This window comes from Phascolarctos cinereus, unplaced genomic scaffold (genome assembly GCF_003287225.1).
Source record: "Phascolarctos cinereus isolate Bilbo 61053 unplaced genomic scaffold, phaCin_HiC Scaffold_3;HRSCAF=262, whole genome shotgun sequence".
NCBI classification, from domain to species: domain Eukaryota; kingdom Metazoa; phylum Chordata; class Mammalia; order Diprotodontia; family Phascolarctidae; genus Phascolarctos; species Phascolarctos cinereus.
The window spans coordinates 225,528,774-225,555,163 of NW_027555736.1; the positions used below are offsets into that span (position 1 = coordinate 225,528,774).

Below are 26,390 nucleotides of genomic sequence, written 5' to 3' on the forward strand. Positions count from 1 at the left end.
CACTTTTACACCAGAAGCTGTCCTTCCATCTACTCCTCATCCACATTCGTCTATATAGCACTGAAATGAATTTAGACATTTATTCATAACATTCTTCTAACTTTTCCCTTTAGCCTTCCTCTTTCAAGTAGGGTAAAAACTCCTTCAAGGCAGTGATCATCCCTGTGTTATATTTTTATTATTATATATGAAGTCGGCCATAGAATCTCACTGGGGCAATGAGACAGGCTTAAAGATAATAAGGAGCATGGGCACTCATATGCATGTCAATATATATGTATATATACACATACATCTGCAAGTACATGCATATCTGTTCACATTTATTCAATTTATTCACCAAGTATTTATTAAGCACATACTAAATACCAGTCACTGTTCTAGGTGCTGGAGACACAGACAGAAATAAAAAGTCCCTTGCCCTCAAGGAGTTTACATTCTGTTGGGAGGATGCGACACATGCACAAATAAATTTAAAAATATCTACGTTAGGAGGGTAATCAAAGGAACCCCCACCTCCCCATTCCCAACATCTCTGGGCTATGGTACTTCCCACGGAGCCTCGCCTGCACCTTGGCCACTTTCAGTGACACATGGTCGGGCTTCATGCTCTTCTCACCATGTGCAAACAGCTGTCATAGCAGCAGCGGGGCGGGGGGGGGGGAGAAAAAAAATCTCCTTCCCACTTCCTCAAAAGTCCAATGGATAGCTTAAAAAGTTCTAATACATTTGACAGAGGAGGGATGGGGAGGGGTGGGGGGATTGGAGAGGGAGGCAGAGAGAGGGAAAGAGAGAGGAAGAAGGAGAGGAGTCACTTCAGCTCTTCCTGAGTTAGTGGCTGTGATGTATCACCCCCATAATACATATTCTTTGTCACAGCACCAAGAGACCACCGAAGAACCTTTGTTCATACATGCCCTTCAGCAAGAGGCCAAAACGACTGTGCTACTGGAAGTGACCAGGGCCCAAGTTTATCTCCATGGGAAGTGTCCCAGGCCAGAAGATCAGGAGTGGGGAGGGGGAGCTACCCTCATTCCACTCATGAAGTAATTGCAAGGGGTGAGCAAAATTATAAATGAATGGGGGAGATGTGCTGAAAATGGAGATTGTATAGGGATTTTCACATCAGACTTCAAAGAAGACTTTAGTTTTGTTTATTTAAAAAAGCAAAGGAAATTGCTTATGTGTGGGAATACGTAGGATGCTTTAGGACTGCACTAAAGTATTAGTGTGGATGGTTATAAATGGATGTCAAGGCTGGGATAGAAGTCATGAATGAACCTCAGTGTTGAGGCAAATGAGAAACTGAGAAGAATTTTGGTTCCACTGTTTGTGGTTTGCAACCACCCATGTGTACAACAGGGTCAGAAAAGCCCTGACCTTCAGAGGTTTTCCTAATTCAATTTCTCAGTCCTGACAGCTCATCCCAAAGACTGCCTTACTCACAGAGTCTCTTTATGCTTTGGCTAAACTAAAATGTAAGCAAGCTTCCCTCTTCCTCTTTCCCCAATTTTAAGATGGTCAACTCTGTTAGGACAGGACCCAGTGCCAGGTCATATGCATAAAGCATTTGATAGAATACTTTGGGGCTATGATCAGTCAGTCAGTAAACAAGTATTAAGTGCCTACTATGTGTCAGGCAGTGTGCTATTAGAAGCAGGACATGAACCCTCTTGGTGAGGAACCTCCTCAGAAAAACCTCCTCTCATCTCACCCTTGACCCTCCATTCTCCTGCCAGGACCCCCCAAATCTGAGCCAAGAAGCAGTTTTCCCAAGATAATAGGGAAAGGAGCAGGCAGATGGATGGAAAAATAAGTGGTATGGACAACTTCTCTAGGCTACCTATAGACTACAAGACTATCTCTAAATGAAAGACCAAAAACCTTGATTCAGGTAAATGACCACAGCTTTTTATCAACACTCTTATCCAAAGGACCTGGGGGGAGTAATCATCTTAGAAGTTAAGGAACTTTGACTTCATTTCCAACTCTCCAGACAGAGCTAAGAGATATTAGTCAATAAAATTGTAAGATATTTCTTCTCCTTCCTTCTCTTTGGTGAATAGTTCACAACTGTGAAGAGACAGATCTCATCATCTCTGCCTGGGCCATTATGCACTTTCCGAATCACAGCATGACAAGTAGTCCTGTCTCTATGACCTGGAAACTTCAATACACTGGAAGTCGGTAGCATTTGTAATAGGTTCTACCCTTGGGCCCAAGCTGCAGGCAACTGAAGCTCATATTCAAATTATAAAGAGAATGGTGATGGTAATGATTAAATTCTAACTTTCCTTACGCAAGAATTTTCCCTTCTCCTACCACTCATCGGTCCCCCACAGACCACCTGTTCTTAGCAAGGCTAGCATGAGTGTGGAATACCCCTATGGTGTCTGTCAACACACAAAAAATCCTCTCCTCTGCAGAGACTTTTCTATTTCCCTATAATGAGACAATGATTAGGCAACAGATTCAACCCATTTCAGAGGAAAAAAATCTAGCTTTTGATCTTTGTGAGGGCCCTGGAAATAGGTGAGGATACCTTGGGATAAGATCCCTCTAGTCTACAGCCCATATGGTCAGACCATTTTGCAACTAAGGGGGCTTGTCTAAAAAGTATGACTGGGGAAACTGACATTTGTTCCTTGAATTGGAATTGAGGGGATGCCCATCAATTGGGGAATGGCTGAACAAGTTGTGGTATATGAATGTAATGGAATACTATTTTGCTATAAGAAATGATGAGCAGGTGGACTTCAGAAAAACCTGGAAAGACTTTTATGAACTGATGTGGAGTGAAATGAGCAGAACCAGGAGAACATTATACACAGTATAATTGTGCAATGACTGACTTTGATAGACTTAGCTCTTCTCAGCAATGCAAAGATCTAAGACAACTCCAAAAGACTCCTGATGGACAATGCCGTCCACATCCAGAGAAAGAACTATGGAGTCTGAATGCAGATGGAAGCAGACTATTTGCTCTCCTTTTTTGTTGTTTTGTTTTGTTTCTTCATTCTCATGGTTCCTCCCATTAGTTCTAATTCTTCTTTACATCATGACTAATGTGAAAATATGTTTAATATGAATGTATGAGTAGAGCCTATATCAGATTGCATACTGTCTTGGGGAGGGGGGAGGAGAAGGAGGGGAAGAAAATTTAAAACTCAAAATCTTATGGAAGTAAATGTTGAAAACTAAAAATTAATTAATTATTTTTAAAAATAGCCTTGTTCCTTGGAAGGAAACAAGTTGTTAAGTCCTGACTACATACACTGAATATGGCTGAGGTGGCACCGAAGTCACAATGGAATGCTTATTTTCAGCATTATACAGGATAGGCTCTCAAATGTTCTTGGAGAAAACAACAAACAAAACCAGTGCAGCCAAAATTAAAAGAAAAGCAGAAAATGGGGGGAGGGGGGAATTTACAGTGGGTTTCTCTGATAAAGGTCTCATTTCTGAAATGTATAGGGAACTGAGTTAAATTTACAAAAAAAAAGAATCACTTTCTTATTGAACAAAGAATATGATTGGTCAAAGAATATGAACAGGCAGCTTTCAGAAGAAGAAATCAAAGCTATCAATAATCATATGAAAAATGCTCTAAATCATTAATAATTCTAGAAATGTAAATTAAAACAACTCCGAGGTATCACCTCATACCCATCATATTGACTAAGATGACAGAAAAGGAAAATGGTAAATGCTTGAGAGGATGTGGGGAAATAGTTATTCTAATGCAAGGTTGGTGGAGTTGTGAACTAGTCCAACCATTCTGGAGAACAATTTGGAACTATGCCCCAAAAGATACAAAACTGTGTATACCTTTTGACCCAGCAATACTGTTACTAAGTCTATATCCTAAAAAGATCAAAGAAAAATGAAAAGAACCTGGGGGGGGGGAGTGGAGGGCAGCTAGGTGGCACAGTAGATAGAGCACCAGCCCTGGAGTCAGGAGGTCCTGAGTTCAAATCCAGCCTCAGACACATAACACTCACTAGCTGTGTGACCCTGGGCAAGTCACTTAACCCCATTGCCTAGCCAAAAAAAAAAAAAATTAAAAGGACCTCTGTGCTGTAAGAAATGATGAAAGTAATGGTTTCAGAAAAACTTGGGATGAGCTAGATTCAGTAATATATTTTCTGATCTTTATCAGAAATCTCATCAATTGCTTTGACACATTGAAATCCTTTGCTAAAGGCTTAATTTATATGGTTTCTTGGTAAATACATTGTGGGAGCACAATTGGTTGCAAAAATGGCTTTATTCAAGAAAAGAAAAGAAAAATCTGAGAAGACTTATATGAACTGATGCACAGTGAAGTGAGCAGAACCAGGAGAATAATCTACACAGTAACGGCAATATTGTAAAGAAAATCAATTGTGAAAGACTTAGCAATTCGGATCAATACAATGATCCATGATAATTCCAAAAGATTCATCATAAAAAATACCAGCCACCTCCAGATTAAAAACTGATGGACTCCAAATGCGGATTGAAGTATATTTTTCCTCTTTATTTTTCTTGCCATGTTTCTTCCACAATATGGCTAATGTTGAAATATGTTTTGCATGACTTCATATGTAGAATGGGTATTGTATTTCTTACTTTCTCAATGAGTTGGGGAGGGGTGGAGGAAGAGGAAGAATTTTGAACTAAATATTTTTTAAAATTCAAAAAGAGAGGAGAACAGACAAAAGGATCCAAATTGCTTGAAGGATAGTCAGCTGACTCTTTTCACCTAGATTCTTCCTTTATATGGGACTTCCTTTATATAAGACCTCTTTGTATATCTCCCTGCTAATTACATTTTTTTCCTTTCTCCTCAAACTCTCCAGTGGTCAAAAAAAAAAAGTCCTTTGGGCTATTTTTCCTGGATATCATTTTGTTCCATCCCTGATTATTTTGACCCCTAATCCTCAAAGTGGGATTAGAGATGTTGAAGCCCTTCACATCTATCTGCTGGCTCCTTCCCCTGTCCTCCTGGGGAAACTGCTTCTTGGTTCATATTTGGGGGTTCCTAGCAGGAGAATTCAGGGAGAAGGGTGAGGTACCTGGAGCCAGGGTTTACCAAGAAGATCCCTAACCAAAAGGATTCGTTCCCTGATTGTGATAACAAGGAATTGTTAGCAAGGTTTAGAAACCTTCATGGTTGGGAAACTTCTCACTGTGAGTCACACAAATCAGAGTTGAAAAAGTTATGTTCAAAATCCATCTGAATCCTTCTTATAAATAAGCCTAGGAAGAAACATTCATGAAATACAGTGATCTATTCATTCTACTGGCATGGACAGTCCTAGATTCAGTCAGTCGGTAAACCTGTATACCTCAACTTTGTCCATCCTATTATAAGAAATCATAAATTTGGAGAAAATGTAGTTCCCATGGTAGACAAAGATAAAAATAAGCTTAAAGAAGTTCAGTGTTGTTTAGAAATAATAATAAAAATGTGCTAGGGAAGATAGGTAGCATAGTGGATAGAATGCTGGGTCTGGAGTAAAAAAAAAACCTGAGTTCAAATCTGGCCTCAGACACTTAATAGCTGTGAAATCTTGGGCAAGTCAATTAATCTCAATCAGAAGTTCTATTCCTTGAAAGTCCTGCCTCAAACACTTACCAGCTGTTTAACCCTGGGCAAATCATTTAACCTCTGTCTGCCTCAGTTTCCTCAACTGTAAAATGAGGATAATAATAGCACCTGTCTCCCAGGATTGTTCTGAGGATTCAATGAAATGAATATTTTATGTGTCAACAAAGTGCTTAGCACAATGTCTGGCACACAGTAGGTCCTATGTAAATGCTGGCTATGATAATAACAATAACAATAATAGCTAGCATTTATATAGTGCTTTAAGGTTTGCAAAGTATTTTACAAATGTTAATCTCATTTAATAGGGCAGCTAGCTGGCACAGTGGATACAACACTGACTTGGAATCAGGAAGATTCATCTTCATGAGTTCTAATCCAGCCTCAGATACTTATTAGCTGAAGGAAATGGCAAGCCACTCCAATATTTCTGCCAAGAAAACCCCAAGTGGGTTCAGGAAGAGTCAAACACAACTGAAAAACAACTAAAGAACAAAGCTGACTCCTGAAAACAGCCCAAAAGAGGTGGGGAAAGAAGGGGACATGGGAAATGGCGGGGGGGGGGAAGAAATAGTTGTAAGGAACAACATACTGGTCCCTAGTTTTACTGGGAAGCTACTTTACACCCAGAGTGCCAACTGTTGTTAAAGAAAAGTCAGGCCCAACCATAGACATCAATGAATACAATTTATATTCAAAATACCACAAAATCAGAATGATGCTAACAAATACCCATTGCAAAAAATCCAAATACTATAAAACAAGTTCTAAAGAGAAAAACTTAGCCATTGATACATCAAATAAATGGCAAATGACAACTGAGTTTCACACCTAGAGGACTTTCCTAGTGAAATAGAGCACTGCATTAAATCATTGGAAAGCAATAGTTATCCCTTTCACATTGTGGGAGTTTGGGGTGTGGCATCCCCACAATCTGAAAAACCCACATAAAATATTTTGGCCCTCCTTTCATACCAGAGAAGAAGTCTGAATTATTATAGCATTAAATTTTTTTTTAAATTGATATTACATGACACTATACATGTATTTTAGGAATTTCTGAGTTTCTAAACTTTTTCTGTGTCATCTGCTGGCCTTTGGATATTGTCTGTGGCTTCCACAAAATTCCCAAAAAAATTCCCATTTAATTTCTTATGCCAATCTGTGACATATAAAAACTGTGATGGGGAAAGTCACAGTGTGGAATGGATAGCTGTAGTTGGTATTGGGAAAAAGAACTTTAAATCTGAAGGCTCCAGGACACCTGGAATCTTATCTCTGACACTAGCTGTGGGGAAGTCAGCTAAACTCTCTAAAACTACATGTATTCATTTCTAAAATTAAGCATTTGGACTAGATGATGTACCTTCCCAGTCTAAACTTCTAAGATTCTGTATTTCAACACACAGCAGCCAATAAAACAAGTCCACAACTTTTAGGAACGGGCATTTTTTGCTACTTAAAAAGGTTATATACAAAAGTTACCCCAAAAAAGAAAAACCCTGGACTTTCCCACATGGCCAAATCTCTGGAGTTCACCTGAGGCTATAATCCTGGCCTTTCTTTGTGGCTATATCCAATATCCCAATTCTCTGTTACCCTTAACCTAGCCTACACCTCCCTATGTCCCCCCACCATTTCCCACCCTTAATGCTATATCTAGGCTCCATTCTCCCTTGGCCACCCCTGGAGTTCTATTACCTCATAGACTACTTGGCCACACCTAGATCCCTCCCATAGTCTTCCTGTATATAAGGTCCATCTTATCTCCATTAAGATGCTCTGATTCTTATAATCTAGTCACTGCTCAGATTTTTACAATCTAGCCAATAGCTCACAGATGCTCAGATTCCTCAAGAGTCTGGCTAATATGGCAGAACAAGAGTTAGAGGGAAGATAACGAAAATCACAACTGGAGAAGTCAAGGAACAGTCAGAAAATTTTTTAAAAAACTGATTCTCCGATATAACCAGGAAAAAGGGAAGAAACTAAAATGCAAGAAGTCTTTGCCATTGTTCAGTCGTGTCTCACTCTTTGTGACCCCATTTGGGGTTTTCCTAGCAAAGATACTGGAGTGGTTTGCCATTTCCTTCTCCAGCTTATTTTACAGATGAGGAAACTGAGGCAAATAGGGTGAAGTGACTTGCCCAGAGTCACACAACTAGTAAGTGTCTGGAAGATGACTTTTCCTGACTCCAGGCCCAGCACTCTATCCACTGCACTGCACTGCCCCAAAGAGGATTTAAGGATCCTCCAAAAAATAGAGGAAAAGACTGGGAAGGGTTTAGAGGCCAATATTACTGTCAAAAGAGAAAAAAAATGAAAGCTTCCCCAAGAAATGGAGTGCTCCCACATGAAATCATTAAATCGTATAAAATATTTTAAAATATATACATATATAAAATATAAATTAAGCCTTAAACAAAGGATTTCAATGGTTCAAAGCAATTGATGAGATTTCCAATAAAGATCAGAAATTGTACTACTGAATTTAGTCTATCAGCCATCTTGCAAGCATTTTTATTGCAATCATGGGGAGTAAGGGATGCATCAATCATGCACAAGAACATCATTCTGGGCTGCAAAAGCTTCACACTGTTCAGTTACCTTAAGAGAAGCATGGAAATGATCAGGCAGCCTCATAGACCTAGATCAACTACAGGTAAGCACACAAGATTGAGATTGCCTTTAAAACAATGCAAGCTTATTGGTTGTTATCTGAGGAGAGAGAGATATAGAAGATGATATGCAAATGTGACTGGCATTCTGGGAATCAAAAGATGGACTTGAAAAGGCCCCAAAAGGAATTAAGGCAAAATTAGTTTGTAGTCAACAGCCCGTGGAATAGGCAACAGACATCTACCCCCTCCCAGCTTTTTTTTTTTTAATAAAGTACATATTTATACTTTAAAACAGAAATGTCAAACTCAAGTAGAAAAAGACGTTAAACTATACACAAGGATCCCTGTTGGCACATACTGACCTAGGAAACATATTATCTATGTTCTATTGCATTTTTATTGATTTTGTTGAATATTTCCCAAATACATTCTGTTTTGTTTTGTTTTGTTTTGTTTTGGTGAGGCAATTGGGGTTAAGTGACTTGCCCGGAGTCACACAGCTAGCGAGTGTTATGTGTCTGAGGCTGGATTTGAACTCAGGTACTCCGGACTTCAGGGCCAGTGCTCTATCTACTGCGCCACCTAGCTGCCCCCCCCAATTATATTTTAATGTGGTTCAGGTCCCAATGCTGCACATTTGATACCTCTGCTTTTAATATATACAACAAGCTCTAATCACAACTCTGTGAGACAGATGGTACATGTATTTATTATCCCCATTTTCCAGATAATGGGTTAGGAGAGGTTCTGTTCCTCTTCAGAAGAATTTGAGGCTACACAGTGAGGGAGCTACCGAGTCAGGATTCAAACCCAAGATTCCTGACCCCAAGTCCAGCATTTTTTTTCCCTACTACAACACAATGCCCACACACTACAGATTTCAGGTTAGTACAGTGCATAGATAGAAGGAAGACCACAGAAATGGTGAGTTAAATAGGATGGTCCTGATTGACAGAAAAGGGGGGGGGATGGTTTTTAGTGGGGGAAGTACAGTTGGGATTTCTCTGGTGTTGAGAAGTCCTGGTAAGGAAACTCTTTATCAATGAAGAGCTGCAACTTATAGACTTAGAGAATTGCTTTGCAGCACCAAAAGGTTAAGTGATTTGCCCAGGATCACATAGCCAAGAGATGTTATAGACAGGACTGGAAGCTAGGTCTTCATATTTCATACTTCTATCCTCTATGCCAAGCCACTTTGCAAATCCCCATTTGCAAATTTATGAAACACACAGAGCTGTACAGATACAAAATTCAATAAATACAAAATGCAGAGAAATCAGCATGAGGGATAGTTAGGAGGGATGGCTAACACACTGGATGGCAGGATAGGAAAAGATCCTTACAAGCTAAAATGTTGGCTAATGCTAGTAATATGAAAGCAAAATCAGAGTAAGTTTCCAAAAATGAGAAAGTATGGTATGGGGAAGATATGGCTAGATAAGGCCACATCTGAAAAAGATCTGGGTGTCTTAGTAGATGGCAAATTTCATGAACCAACAGGATGATACGGAAGCCAAAAAAGCTTAAGTTGCCTCAGGCTACATGAGGGACCAGGACCTGGAAGATGAAAATCTTGCTGGATTCTACCCTGGTCAGACCACATCTAGAAAGCTGTGCTTAGTTCAGAGTGCCACAGTTTTTAAAAGGACATTGTTAATAGGGAGAGCATCTAGAGGAGAAGGAGAATGCCTTGGAGACCACGCCATACAAAGACCAATGGAAGAAACTGGGAGTCTTAAGCCTGAAGAAGAAAAGTCTTAGGAAGAGTAGGGAAGGTAGGAACCCAATAATCATCTTCAAGCATTTGAAAGCCCATCATATGGAAGAGGAATAAAATGTATTCTGTTTGGCCAGGAGGCGACATCTTAGAGAAGAAACAGATTCATGCTCAACATGTGGAAAAACCAACTCTGAATGTTGAAAGTCTCCAAGTTGCTGTTCCATAGGAATCTCAAAATCAACATTTCTAAAATAGAATTTATTCTCTTCTCCCATTAAACCTACCTCTCTTCCAAAATTCCCTATTTCTGTTGAGGGCATACCATCCTTCCAGACTTCCAATTTCAGAGTCATCCTCAATTCTTCATACTCCCTCATCCATCATATCTAAATAGTTGGCCAATGTTGTTACTTTTGTCTCTATGACATACCTCTGACATTTGTCCCCTTTTCTCTGCTTATGCTGCCACCACCCTAGTTGGGACCCTCGTCACCTCTTGTCTAAATTCTTGTAATAGCCTTCTAATTGGACTCCTTCCCATTTGTTTTTCCTCTTTCCAATCTCTCCTCCAAACAGCGGCCAAAATTAAAGCCCAAGTCTGAACGTGTCACTTCCTTGCTTAGGAGCCTTAAGTAGTTTCCTGTTGTCTCTAGGATAATATAAACTCCTCAAATTGACATGTAAAACCTTCCACAATCAGATGCCAAACTACCTTTCCAAACTTATTTCATATTATTCACTTCAAGTGTTCTACGCTTCAACCAATTTTGCCTACTTGTTCGCTGTGCTCAGGATTTCATCTCTCATTGCTATAGTTTTTCACAGTGATTAGTATCTCTAGCCTCATTCGAGGCTTAACTCACATTGCTATGGAAAGTCCCCTCTAGTGCTGTGCTCTCTTTTTCTCAAGTTATACTGTACGCCCTTATCTGTTTATAAGTTTATCTCCTCAGTAGAAGTTAAGTTCTTTGTGGGCAGGGACTGTTACAATTTGTCTTTGTATCCCCATTGCCTAGCATGGTGCCTTGCATATAGTAGGTGCTTAATAAATGCTTATTGAATTGGAATGTCAGAGTAGCCAATAGAGCTATTCCAAATAGAAGTGGTGTGTTTTCCCTTCACTATGAATTTTCAAATAAAGGCTACGTAGCCATTCATCAAGATGGCTGTAGATGAGATTTTGGTTTTGATACAGACTGAACCAAATGACCTCTGAAATCTTTTCCATCTCTGAACATGACCTGAGGGTTCCTTTCCTATTCTAGCTGAGTGTGACTGTGGCCATAGCAACAGAGCTGAAAATTTGTAGACTAGCCTTTGGCATGTTTTGGCAGTCTTACAAAAGAGTGATGACACTGCTTTTGAAGAAGAAGCCCCAGTAATCAAAAGACAGCTCCAGCAGATGGCAACAGCTTAGCAGAGAAGCAGCAACCCAGTAGCGGATGGCAGCAGCCCACTGGAGAAGCAGCAGCCCAGCAGCAGACAGAAGCAGCGGTTCTGAAAAGAAGGGGCATACAGTAGCTTCAGAGGCAGGGAGAAACAGCAGCTGTGGAAGTGGGACAGAACAGGAGTGAGGCACCTCTGGCTGCTGGAAAAAAGAGCCAAGAGAAGGCTTCCAGAAGAGACACAGCCTAGGACTATGAAATTCCAAAACAAAGTGCTCCCTTTCCCTCTAGTGACTAGGATCTGTGGCACATTGTATCCCTTTGTTCAGGGAGGGGATACTTTGTTATTACTTTGCTATTTGGGCCTAATTAAAACTTTGTTACTTGTTTTATAGTTCCAGGTTTGTTCCTAATGAAGGCACCCATGGGAGTTTGAGTCATATTTGTACAATAACCGTGATTGCCTGAAACACTGAAGCTGGAGATAGCAAGAGGCTTCATTCTTGTGAGATTTGTGGTACATGTGTAGGGAATGCAAAGTAGAGGAAAAGAGACAAGTAAGATGAGAAAAATAAAGCTACAGGAAATAGAAAAGATGGTCTTATAAAAAACAGGCTTTACCACAAATTTTCTAATTCTAGTCATATAAATATGTGTGTGTGTGTATATATGATGTGTGTGTGTGTGTGTGTGTGTGTATATTCTAGTTTTGTCTAATGCCAACTGCATCATTGATTTTTCTGGTTTTGTTTTTAATCATGTTATAGAAAAACAAAATTAACAGCAGTCCCAAAGAAATACTAAAGAATAATTACAGAGTATTTAGGGCTGGAGCTTTATATTGTGTTCCATATTATAATATATATAAAAAGATGCAGGCTGGAGGGGAAAGAACTAGAGAACATTTCAGGACCATTTACTCCATCTGAGTCTTTGGAGAGAACATTCAGTAGCTTTATAAAGAAAAATACATTATTAGAGCTGGAAGGGACCTTATCAAATCTTTGAGCAAAAAACAAGGTAGGAAAGGAAACAAGCTAGGTCAGGGATGGGGCTCCTGGGGCTTCAAGGCCACATGTGGCCCTCTAGGTCCTCAAGTGCAGGCCTTTGACTGAATCCAAAGTTCACAAGTTCTGTAAAACTTGGACTCCGTCCAAAGGCAGCACTCGAGAACCTAGGAAGTAACATGTGGCCTCAAGGCTGCATGTTCCACACCTATGAGGTAAGTTAATGGAAAATGAAGAAGGAGATAGAAAACAGACAAGAGTGGGAAGCAAAATGAAGCAATTCTAAAATACAAGTACGTGTGTGTGTGTGTGTGTGTGTGTGTGTGCGATAGATAACAGTATGATGTAGTGGGCGAAATATGAGATTTGAAGTCAGAAAACCTAGTTTAGAATCCATATTCCACCACTTATACAGAGTGAATGGCTTTGGGCATGAGTCTGGCCCTCGGGGAGCTTACAATAGAGTAGGTGAGACAAGATACAATAAGTAAGTAACATCTGACTCATGTAGCAAAGCAAAAATTAAATCGATGTCCCAAAGGGGAAATGTGATCAAGTAACAGATGAACCGTACAGACAGTATAGGCCTTTAGAGAAGGGACAGGCGATCACTACGGGAAGAAAATGAAATGCTTCAGGACTGGTTTCTCCCAGGGGCAGGAAGAAAAGCAAAAAAGAAACGCCGAAAAGATGCAAAAACTTGCAGTGTGTTCTGTTCTCACTTCCAGCATGGAAAGGGTTGGTTAAAGGAAATGTGAGGTTTCAGGGGATAGAGAACAAAGCATGTCCCCAGGCTGAGTATGGAAATGACAGAAACCCTTAAGACCATCTAACTAGTGAAGGTCCAATTGTAAGAACCTTATGGGAACAATTGGTGGATGACTAGGGAGTGCCTGACGTCAGGGGTCTTATATATAAAGCAACAGCTTTATAAACCCTATGAAAAGGTAAAGACAGGAGTGGAAAGAGGCACAGGGGATCAGTGAGAAAGGAATTAAGGCATGATGGTAGAATCACAATAGTGAATATTTTAGAAATAAGTGACACAGCTAAGTAATGATGAAATCAAGGCCATGGGGCTGGAAGAGAAGGAGGGAAATTTTCCCTAGAAAGCAGCAGAGAGAAATGTGGGGAATAAAGGAAGTGAAGAGGGGAAGGACAGAATTTATGCTCAGAGTTATTCTTGCTTAATAGCTTCTAAAATATAATGTTTTCAGTGAATAGAATCTTGGAGGAAGGGGATGACAAAACAGTAGAATGGTGATGTGAAAAGACAAGGATGACATTTTGGAAATTATGTCATTCCTAAATAGAATTTTAAATGGATTGGTTTAAGGTTCTCCTATTTGTGTAGCACTTAGAAAGTCTTTTGATTTTATATAAACAAAACCAAACAATTGAGGGCCAGTCGGATGTATAAAGAATTTGAGCTTTAAAAAAGAAAACAAGTCAGAGATACACAATACATACTATTATTTTTGGCCAAGCCCATGAAGTTTCTAAATACTACCCATCTAAGTAATCCCTAAATGCCATAACCTCTTGTTTGAGACACGGAATCATAGAATCTTAGAGCTGAATGGGACCTTACAGATTACTTACTCCAACTTCCTTGTTTTACAGATATGAAAACTGAGGCTCAGAGAGGGAAAATCACTTCAGGATTGTCTTCTGAGTTATGACTGAGCCAAAACTAGAATCTTGATTTTCTGACAGTTAGTGGCAAATGTTTCCTTTTCATACAAATCAGACTTCAACATTTTTTTGGCCTCCATGAAAGAGTGCTCCATCCGTGCCACTGGGAATCGATTTTTCAAAGTAAGATTTCCAAGGAGCAAACATTCATGTGAAATGATTTATTTAGGTACAGACATAATGCATCTACTATCTTCCATTCTCCCCCCCAATTAATTTAGTAATTCTATCCCCAAAAAGAAATAGTCTGAGAAGTTGGAGAAATCAAGTTATTCAGTAGATTTATTCTTTAAATTCTCCCTTCTCCATCATTGCTGTTTAAATGGGATGCTTACTGATTGCTTACTGTCCATGTCCAAAGAGGCTGCTCATTAGATTGTAGATTAGGCTTGGCAGTTTCCATCTCTAAGAAGATAAGGATTTCCTTGCAGGGAAAATACAGTGGGAGATAATGCTCAAATTCGCAGAGAATAAATATCCAATAACCCCTGATCTTTTACCTAGGGCTAAATGTCTCTCTCCACGTTTAGATGCAGGCATTTAGATTCTATTGGTTTTCCCTAGGATAGCAGCACATGCCTGTCTGAAGCAAAAATTAGCCCCAAAGACACAATATGGGGCTATAATCAACAAGCAATACAGAACAAACAGTAATTACTCCTTCTTTTCCAGATTACCTTCTGCCTCAAACAGGGAAAGAAGAGAAAGGTTTGAGATGACCCTCAACACCTCTAACACATATTTACACACACAGGATTATAGAGGACCAGATTTTAAACAACCCCCAGAGAGGATGGAAAATCTTAAATTCTCCGAATTTTTGATTTCTACACAACTGACTCTCCTTTTAGGTGACAGAAATAACCTTGAAACCATTCCGGCTTCAATCAAAATGGTTGAATCTTATAAAGAGAAAAAAAAATTAAGATGGATGTTCTGCATATGAAAGGCAATAGATCACATGGGAGACATCCAGTCTCTAATGATTGCTAAGCACTTGTGGATATAGAGATAGTGAGGGAATACATGAATATAAGGCAACTGAGATTTTCACTGTCCACAATACCATAAGCCATTCCAAAAGCTATGCATAATGAAGACAGGAATTCAGAGCTAGATAGATAGAGAACATTAACCTTACTTCCTTAGACTATTTTTTGTTTTGGCTCAAATTCATTTGCAGCTAAGCCAGAGAGAATCTTGAGAATGTATAAGATCTTGAGAACCCTAAATTAGCTAGTTAACAGCAACAAAAAAGTTTACTCTCTGGCCCAGACATAGAGCCAAAAAAGAAAGATGAAAATTTATTTTGGGGTGGCAGAGGGGCAATCTGCCTGGGTTTTTTTGTTAGGTAGGTTTGATAGAGATGTGACTAATGAATTGCCAAACCACTTTTACTGGGGAGAGATTCTATCTACTATACCCTAGCAGACCGAAGCTGAGATGGCCTGACTGGCTCTGAAAAGATGAGCCCAGAAGATAGTAGCTGGCAAAAGCATCCAACAAAGACATGCAGAGAGTCAAACAATGAATTAGCAGAGACGATAAATGGTAAGATCAGCAGAGATGCTGGGCCCCTAGAGATACAATGCCCACTGAAAGACAAACCTAGTAAAAGCAGAACGATGACATGGCCAGAAGATATCAAGGGTCCTAAAATGCCAGAGGAATAAGTTGTCTTTTAACATATATTGTCCACCAATGACATTTCTATTTATGGGAGAGTATGCCCATGTTCTATTACATAGCTTCTTACTATGCTATTTCATTAAATACCCTTGCTTTGAATTCATTATGTCCTTTGGCTGGCTGGAGAAAAAGTAAACTCATGAATGAGGACTCATGAGCTATCACTTCAAGTGAATATGGACCTTCAATATAGCTCTAAACCTGGAGGGGCTATTCTAGACATGCCATGTTTGAGATAGGAGTAATACGATGTCATAATAATATTAGGCATCTTTTTAAAAAATAGTTCCCATTTTGGAGGCAGTCTTCAGGCACTGACTGCTTTAAAACTAGCTACCCTACACACTGGGTCCAGAATGAGAGGAAAGACTTGTGTCAGAAAATCCCCAAACAACTGGCAATGTGTAAATCAGGTAGCCAGAAGGCAATAATCCTCTCCATTTTCCCTAGTTTTCTAAATCAGAGGGGTCAAATGGTAGCCTATGAGGCATACTCCCAGAGTTAGGATGCACAGGAGCACGGAAGGAACCTCAGGGGTCATCTAACTCAACACCCTCATTTTACAGATGAAGGAACTGAGACCAGTTCAGTGATTTGACCAAGGTTCCATACCCAGTAACACAAACCAAGACTAGAAACTAGGTCCTGTGACCCCAGATCTTTTCATTGAATTTTGCTGTCTCTTGGGCACCTATTGCCAAAAAGGAAATAGGAGAAGAAAGAACAGTTCCCAATCACATACAAAGTAATAACTACTATACTACTAATTAGAATGCAGTACTATAAAAATAATAATAACTAACATTTATATGGCACCTAGGTGTATTACAATTATTATCTCATTTGATCTTCACAGCAACCTTGGGAGGCAGTGTTATTATTATCCCCATTTCACAGTTGAGAAAAATGAGACAGAGGTCAAAGACTTGTCCAGTGTGACGCATCTAGTAAATGAGGCCATATCTGAGCTCATGTCTTTCTGACTCCAGGCCTGGTGCTCTATCTACTGTACCACCTAGCTAACCCTGTACTATAGTACTATGAGATATCATGGGCAAAAAAAAATTCTGGGTTTGGAGTGAGATGACCCAAGTTTGAATCCCAGTGTGGTCACCTCTGTAGGCTTCCATTTCCTCACTTGTAAAAATTAGGGGCTTTGGACTAAATGTTAGACTAAAGTCCCTTCTAGTCCTAAATCTATGATTTCATAATTATTAATTATCCAAATAGGCTAAGAGACATTGCCAATTTTGAAAAATCAACTATTGATCTTTTTTTTAAATTTAGCTTACATTTAAATAGTGTAAGATTTTCAAAGAGCTTTACTTAACATCCTCTCATCAGAGTTTCACAACAACCCTGTAAGACAGGTGCTATTATCCTTATTTTACAGATGAGGAACCTTGAGGCTCAGAAAGATGCATGGACTTTACCCATATTCATGCAGCTAGCTAGTTTTTCTAAGGCAGGACTTTAACCTAGGTCTTCCTAAATCAAAATTCAGTGCCTGACTGTCCACTATCCTTGCTGTTCCCATTCCATAATGCTGTCTTATTGACAGTAATCTAACCTCACACATATAGCACTTTCAGCTTCTTAGAGTGACGTCATATTTATTGCCTCGTTTTATGTTCCTAACACTTCTGGAAGGTATGTAGAGCAGGTATTATTAGCCCTGTTTGACAGTTAAGTGACTTGCCCAAGATTGTCACTGGAAACATCTTCTGGCTCCCAGGGGTGAGTCCTTTTCACTAGTTTCCTATAAGCTACAAATATAGAGAGAATAAAAACCAGATCCTTCCATTATACAAAGATTGTTAGTAATCTGGTGCCCAGAGATTCAGACTTCTCTGTATGTAGAAACCCAAATACAGTTTCTGGGACCATAGCCATGCAGAATTTTCACTCTGGTATGCTTATGGCTTGGCATGGATAAACTATGACAAAATAATTAATCCTGACTGAGTTTCCCTTATATCCTAAATGAGACTGGGTTAGGGACTAGACCCTAGCATAATTTCACACTCCCAGGTAAGGAAACCCCATCTACCAATGCAGGTCAGCTTCTCCTCATCAACTTATAGCCTGAAAGAGTCGTCTAGAGCACTAAGAGGTTAAGAGACTTGTCCAAGGTCGTCATTCAGCCTGTATATGTCAGAGGTGAGACTTGAATCCATGTCTTCCTGGCTTGGTGACCAGGTCTCTATCCATACTGCCTCTCAAATCCCAAAAAAGTTTTTGAAAAATCACGGAAAAAGAGAGACCACAAGGATGCAGGAGTTCCTTCAGGTATTGGTTACACCACCTCAGAGAGCAGATACATGTGGGTAGACAGAAAGGATAAAAAGGGGTCAGCAGGGAAAACACGACTGAGCCTAGTCCTTGGCAAGAACCTTCCCCAAAATGCTGCACAGCTGAAACCTCCTGGGCCTATCTCCACTATAGGTGGGGATGTTCAAGATCTCTACTGAAGACCTAGTGGCTAGCAACAGAGCTGAGAGTAGATCCAGTGATCCCTTCCATATATTTGAAATTCACAGTCCTTTACACCCAGAGAAAAATACTCTGTGGTGGCAGGTTCCATTCTTGGAGTTGGGAACAATCAACCTAGCAGCACTTTTTTTTCTTTTTCTAATTACATCTCACCCCAACATGGCCCCAAGTCTCATCGTTCTGCAGTACTGTGCTCTCTAATACACACATACTCACACACATACACAAAATCTGGTTAAATCAGCAATAATTTCAGTCCTGAATATTGCTAGAGAGATCACTAAGCCACGGCAATCGATTCACTCAGCCAGTCACCATTCCCCAAGGAAACACCTAGACCTTTATCAGTATCATTTAACCCCTTCAGCCCATCCAGAGTTTTTACCTTCTATATGCAAAAACAAGATTAACATGTTCGGGGGGGAGGGGGCTGGAGAGAAGCAGGGGAAGAGAAATAGAAGGATATGTCTAGATCACTTTCAAAACATTTATATTTGGAAACTACAAAAAACTCCCATTTATACAGCAAGTCTCAAAAGTCTCAGTGAAGTTTTAGTATGCTTTAAAACACACTAAGATTTTTGGGACATCTGGTATAATTCCTTATGACTTATAAAGTTTTTTTTTCCCCCTCATAATGAGTTTGTGAAATAGGTAGTGCAAATTCTTTTAACCCCATTTGACAGACGGAGAAACAGGCTCAAGTATTAAAATGGTTTGTCTCTGGCCACACAGTTAGTGATCTCACCAAGGCAGGATTCAAATGCCAGCCTTCTCACTCCACGCACAGCAGCCTGGACCAGTTTTTCTTCAGGTGTACCAGCTGGGGCCAGAAGAGCCAAAGCAAGGGAGAGATCTAAAAAAGCCACCAAATAGGTCTGAGAAGCTCAGGCTCCCCGGCTAATGACCAAAAGAAGGATGGAATCATCATAAGAATAATAATAACAACAAGAAGACACTTTAAAGTGCTTTCCATATGTTAACTCACACAACAACCCCGTGAAGTAAGAGCTGGTGTTATCATCCTCGGTTCACAAATGAGGAAGAAAAGAAAGAAGCATTGATTAAGTACCTACTGTGCACTGCAAACTGTGCTAAGCACTTTACAAGTATTATCTCATTTGATCCTCACAACAACCCTGAGAGGTAGGTGTTGTTATTATCCTATTTTACAATTGAGAAAACTGAGGCAGACAAATGTTAAGAGACTTGCCCAAGGTCACACAGAATCGGAGGCTGCACTGGAACTCAGGTCTTCCTAACTCTGGGTGCGCTACTCTATATACTGCACCACCCAGATACCTTGGCCTGGCAGAGACTTTAGGAAAGAGGAGACGATGGGGTACAAGAGTAGAATTCACATGGAAAAGATATTTTAATAATTACATTGGATAACTCCAACAAAGTCACCTGAATAACTAGATCAGGGGTGGAGAACCTGCAGCCTCGAGTTCACATGTGGCCCTCTAGGTTCTCAAGTGTGGCCCTTTGACCAAATCCAAACTTCACAGAACAAATCCCCTTAAGAAAAGGATTTGTTTTTACCAAACTTTAACTCAGTCAAAAGGCCACACACCCAAGGACCCAGAAGGCCACATGTGACCTTGAGGTCGAAGGTTCCCCGCCCCTGAACAAGGGTATGTTCTTGGGAAAAACAGGACATAGAAATGAATAGAAGACGCACCTGATTTGAGGATGTGAGAACAGGAGAAAGAAAGATCAACGGTGGGGACCAAGATGAATGGATGATCACACTAATGCTGTTTAGGTAACTGGACATTTAAAAGAACAAAGCATTCTCCCACGTGCCCCTTGGCTACAGTAATGTCTTTGGAATGTAAGACTCCTGCTTGTATTTCCTACGTAGGAACACAATAGCTTCTAAGTGGAAGGAAGGACATGGGCACTTTATTTCCTGAGCATCGTAATCCTGAGCACATTCACAAACACGCAGAGAGAATACGTTTGCGAAACCAGACGGTAGAAAACCGCTGAAAGTCCAGAATGTTGTTACCTGTTTCCCGGGGTTGATGAAACAGAGGCAGGTGCAGGTGTAACCTCCTAACTAAACAGGAGCCATCCATCACAGCATGGAGACTATGTGGGATAAGGGCCAAGGAGGCACTTTTCAACAGCATTAGGGAAGAACAGGAATCTGTCTATTGATCCACGGGATCTCTTTGGAATCCCAAACAACTGCCCACTAGCTCTATTTTGTCACGTTGGGTCAAGACCCTAATCTCTTTTCAGGTTAAACGGTTTCCTGATATAACCTGATCTTTTGTTCTCTGGTGGAGTGTCCAATTGAAAGATGACGCCGGAAGCTTTGTTAACAGCAGAGGCATCTGCTCAGCCAACACACAGGGAGCAAGAACTTCGGCTAGGGACATGGCCGTCCATTGTTAGTGAGGGGGCAGGGTGGAAAAAAAGCACTGGATTTGGAGTCAGGGACCTAGAGTTCAAATCCCGGTTCTGTCACTTATAACACGTTTAGCCTTGAGCCAATTAACTTCATTTCTCTGGGCTTGAATTTCGTCTTCTGTAAAATGAGGCATTTGGACCAGATGGGCTCCAAAATCCCTTTTAGTTCAAAAACCTATGCTCTGGAGTACTCTGTGAATAGATCGGATGGGGGAGGGAGGGGAGGGCACAAGAGGAAGAGAATAGGAGAGCTAGCCAACTTGCCAGTTGGTTCCAGCCAACATTTCCAGAAAGTGCTAAAAAGTGAATAGGCAAAAAGGAAAACCTCAACCTAGAGGACTATGAGCTTATATCTCTGTCTGATTCTCTTTCATTTCCACTTCCCTAGAGGTAAAAGGGTGGGTGACCAAGGCCAGACCACTTTGAGTAGGAGTAAGAAAAAATTCTGAGAGCAGTTTTGCCCTGACATTGTTTGACCTCGGTCAAGTGAAGCCTCACTTTCTCTGGCTTAAAGTTGATTGCTACCTGCTTCTCACCTGCATGCTATGAGACTGTCATTACAAAGTGCTTTGAGATCCTGTGCGAAAGGTACTGTGTGAGGATATTATTCTGAAAGCAACAGAAACCAGAATACCTTAAAGCATTTGTGCTCCCACTCCACCCCTCCCCCTGCCTGTTCAATGCTTTTTCAGTCACGCAACTGTATCACCAAACACTAGTCTAACCTTCTATCCACCCTTGGATTTTGGCAAACTGAATCATTGATAAGGAGGAGAAAGTGACTTGATAAGATTTGCCTGTAAAGGGGAGAGGGGAGGGAAGAATGGTTCTTAGCATTTTGAGGAGGGGACAAAAGTGAGGAACTCATTTAAATTTGCTGCTGCTTCCCCCCACCCCCAACCCACTCTCCCTCCATACATACATACCCTTCAACTAACCTGTTCAAAGCTAGATGAAAATGCCAGCTTTTGGTCAATTGAGCTACACTCCTCTTTCTTCCAATCTAGAGGTGGGAAAACTAGGAGAATTGATCTATTCTGGAGTGTTTATGACACATGCTTCTCTCATCAGACCTTTGGTGTGTGTATTGGGTATGTGTGTCTACCTACAGGGGACTCTATTCTAAAGCCATCACCTGATTTTAGCTTCAGAATTCTTGCCACTGTTTCCATTTCAGCTTTGGGAAATTATTTTTCCTCTCTCCTCAGCTCCTTACTCCCTTCCACTTTGCCAAACTCAAGTTGTACAGGTAGCTGAAAATGCTGATGGCTCAACTGGCTTAATTTTTTTCCACAGCAGCCCTGAGGGGTTTTAACTCTTTCCTCCTGCAGAAATCCTGCTTTTGGAGTTGAATGTTTAAACTCTCACTGGGAGACTCATAAATATTCGGAGTCACTCTCTCCCTCTCTGTTTGATTAGGAAATGAGCCTTTAACTCAATGTAATCCCCAAGCCATTAACAAAAAAGCCCTCAACAGTTCCACTATTAGAATTTCACTCTTAACCCACAGAGGATTGAATTAGATTAACATAACTACCCACAATCTGAGTTTATTTTCTGTGCCAGATAGAAATGTGTTTTCAGGAAAGGGGAGAGAGGGAGGGAAAGAAGGAAAAAGAAAGAGAAAGAGAATAAGTATAATGCAATGGAGAGTGAGAGAGAGAAATGGAGGGGGAAGAGGAGAGGAGAGGAGAGGAGAAATAGACAGACAGATAGACTTTACAAGTGAAGAGATTAAAAAAATCCTCCTGGCTGCCATTTTTTATTTATGGGATATTTGGAGAGATTTCAGCTATGTAAAATTGTTTGAATTAGGTGAGTACTTTCGAGGTATTTGCACTTCTTCCTGGAGATTTATAGCTGTGCACCTGAGCCTGCTCTATTCCAGACACCTGCACCTCATGCTTCTATCCCACATGGAAGATTGGTTCTGGATTTCCATGCGCAGTACTAGAGAGGGGGGACAGAAATAAAAATCACAGTGCGCCCAGGCACACACTCTAGTGTGCTCACGACTGCTAGTTTACATTCAGAGAAATAAACAATGACAAGGATAGAATGAGTTAGATTTTGCAGTCCTGAAATCACAGACATCCCCGTGACAAATTACATTTAAGAAATCAGTTTGGAAAAAAAAATGAGGCTGATGGGAGCTCAGTCCACACAAAATTAATCGTTATTGAAGCAGAAACTAAATAATCAGAAGCTGCCTCACGCAAATGCATCGAAGTTTCCCCACCAACTGCATCTCTCCATCCAAGCACAAAAAAAAAAAAGGGAAAAACAACCTCCCCAAGTTCTGAACACCAGGCTCTCCATCATTTTTCCAAGGAAATTGCCCACCTCCATTGGAAAAGCATCTGCAAGGTAGCAAGAGACAAGGAACAGTTCTTCCCTAAAGGGCTCCAACAAATATTCTTCTCACCTAATAGTTAACACGAAAGAAATAACAGGACTTGTGCAGGAATGCTGGGATTTCTCCCAATGCATTTAATCATGGATGTGTGTGCAGTCATGCCTGAATGTGTGTGCATGCTGGTAGGAGAAGGGAGATGTTTGTCCTTACAGTAAAAGGTTAAAATTATTTTTTTAATTTACACTTTCTCTAGAAATCATCAGAAGCCAGAAGTTAACATATAGTTTACTTTCTCCTCTGAACTTTACTAAGACTTAATTTCTACCTATTTTATGCATGTACTTGTCAAAGTCTCTGTTTTACTATAGTTTTTGCATACCTATCTTACCAATCCTAGAGGACTAAAATCTCCTTGAGGGTAAGAATCCTTTCTTCTTGTTTTATCTATCTGTATCTTACTCAGAACCCTTCCCTTGGGAGACATTCAATGAGTGTTTGCTGGATTGAACAGTGAATTGTTCTGATTTCTGAAACTGGTTTTCCAATTATTTCATTCCCCCTACAATGTGATTGGGAATGTCAGAAGGACATATGGTTACCAAAAAAAATTCCAAAACGCTTCAAGAGGCAAAATTCAAAGTCTCTAACTCTGTATATAGTCATTCACTCATCTCTGGGGGAATTTGTTTGTTTGATCACATTTTCCAAAGGAAGTTTTAAATAATAGTGTTTGTCATTTTAAACCAGAATTCTTGATTCTGAATTTCCCCATTAACTAATTTGTCCTTGTTAACAAGGTTTGTGAAGCTCAGATCTCTTTTCTCTTGCCCCCACAGAAAGTATATAGGTTAAAGTTAGCAAGCAATTATATATAAAGCCAATGGAAATACACACAGAAATAAAGAACTAAGAAAAAGTTTAAGTTGCATTTACCTAGTATATATAGAATATGTATGTATACACACATTATATATATATATATGTATATGCATATATATGATATATACATATACTCCTATCTATATTTTTAAAAAACAGTGACTAAACATTTGGTCTTAATTTTATCAAGTTCAACATGCTGCTAGGCTGCTGTTTATTAAGAAGGTTGCTGGAGATTCTATCTTATATGATATGAGACGATCTTTTAAACAAATTGAGTATTTTAAAAAAATTCCTTTTATCAACCTTGTTTTAGAACTTAGGCACAATAAAAACAGGTCAGAGAGTCTTCTTTAGCAACTGAAAATATTGCAAATAGCATGTAAAGAAATTATGTGCAAACACTAAATATATCTTTTTAAAATTGAGCATCAAATGTCCATTTAAAAACATCTTACATCCATGTCCTCTGACACTGCATTTCCCCTGCCCCCACTCCTTCTGGGGATTTTGTGCTATTGTTAAGATTATAAACTAATTTTTTCCCCTCTTACCTACCATCCAAAACTAAACTTATTTATTGTTATTCCACTTGCCTACGGGTATAAACTAAAGCTTTAAAAAAAACTTACAGAATAGATTTTATAAAATATAAGGCAATTGAACTTTAAATTTCTACTTTGGGGACAAAATGACTCACAAGCTTGTACACAGTTTTAAATGTCTGAAACAAATGCTGTTTCAAGAAGAATAATGAGATTAAGTTTCTCCTCTGTGAGTGATGCTGAGCTGACTTCCTCAGCAGCCCTGAACTCCTGGTGGTTATCTCTTTGAGAATCTCACCCCTATTCCCGCCCAACCCCTCCAACCCTCCAAACACAGACACACACACACACACACACACACACACACACAATTTCAGGACTAAAGATGCCCAACAGAACACAAAACTAATGAGAGTTTTTAAAATAAGATAAATCATCAGATCTCGACTGGACCTCCCCCACTTCACTAAAGGAACTGAATGCCTGGGCAGACACACACACACACACACACACACACACACACACACAAAACACAACACAAAACAGCATGAAGCAAAACTGTTTTTAACTTGCTAACTCGTAAAAAAGGTGTATGCCAGATTTTTAAAATCATTGTGACAATGATGACAGCAGCAGTGATGACTTAGCATGTGCAACTTTACACCCTACTGGACCAGAGGTTCCCAACACCAAAATATTACCTGTCCTGTGTGGACTGGGTATCTTTCCTCTCTAAGCTTCCTAGCATAGCAAAGGACTGGATCTTCCACCAAAGAAAACTTTTCATGCTGTGAGACACAACCACCCGCTGAGCAGTGTTGGAACTTCCCCTGCCCTTTTGATCTACTTACTTTTCTGAACACAAACAAATAAAAACAAAAGGAAACCTACTGATTCCCAACGGGTTTGTGGAGCCAACCCACCCTAGCATTCTGAGTCACTCTGACCTTCCTGTGACAGGCTGAGAAAGGCAAAAATTTTCCTCTCAGCCTAATTAGAGATGCTTCGGAGTTTTGAACCAGGATGAAAAGTGGAAAGATTAGTGCCGGGTGATATTTCAATCCACAAATAAAGGAGAGGGAGAAAGGGGGTGCCTAGATAAAAAGAGGGAGGAGAGAGGGCAAGGAAGGGCATGGGGGCAAGAAAAAGAGAGAAGTTTGGTTACTCACATGCTTCAGGTTTGGAGAACAGGACCAAGGGGGCTGTGGTGGAATTTTCTACCCCTCAGGTGTTCCTAATTGCTGATTAGACGTTTGCTTGGCTCCTCCTGCATAAGCCGACAGTCCCCTGTCTGTGTCTCTCTTTGTGACTAAGGACACAGTACTCCCAACCTATAAATAGATCCCGGCTCCGTGATTGATATAACAGGCAGCTGACAAAAAAAAAAAAAAACATAACCAGGTCTTAAGCAAAACAGCTAAAGCTATAGTCTTTCCAGTATACCGAACCCCATGTATACTTCTTCACATATGTCGATAAGCACCCCTCCCCCAAAAAAGTAAAAAATAAAATTAAAGATGTATGTAATAGGGAGGGGGGAGGGGAGGAGACATGATTTCTAGAAGGTGAAAAAATGGAAAGTGAAAAAGATAATTACTTCCCCAGCAACTTGGGGGTCACAAAAGCAAATGAATGAAGTTCAGCAGATGGAGGATGAAGAGAAGAGGAGGCAAAACCCAATTCTGGACTAGCTTCTAGATGCTTTAAAAGACAAACCTGAAATCCTGAGCTCTAACAGCCCAGGCTAGAGGAAAAGTTCTTATTTGAAAGCATTCATCAGCTCAAAGTGCTTTCCATGAAAGTTCTATCCCTTCTGAACTACTCCAACCATTCTGGAAAACAATTTGGAACTTTGCCCAAAGGGCTATAAAACCGTGCATAACCTCAGACCAAGCAACGCCAATACTAGGTCTGTATTACAAAAAAGATCAAAGAAAAGGGGGAAAGACTTACATGTACAAAAATATTTATAGCAACTCTTTTTGTGGT

The 26,390-nt window shown here is 40.1% G+C and overlaps 1 protein-coding gene across 1 annotated transcript in view; it reads right to left on the minus strand.

Annotated features, from left to right (window-relative positions):
- ESRRB (estrogen related receptor beta) overlaps positions 1 to 25,683 on the minus strand; it is a 238,126-nt gene extending 212,443 nt beyond the window's left edge. Inside the window, exon 1 of the mRNA XM_020986520.1 lies at positions 25,571 to 25,683. Within this exon, the coding sequence (XP_020842179.1) occupies positions 25,571 to 25,572 (2 nt within the window). The 5' untranslated portion in view covers positions 25,573 to 25,683. The remainder of the gene's footprint in view (positions 1 to 25,570) is intronic.
- Positions 25,684 to 26,390: the final 707 nt, after the last annotated feature.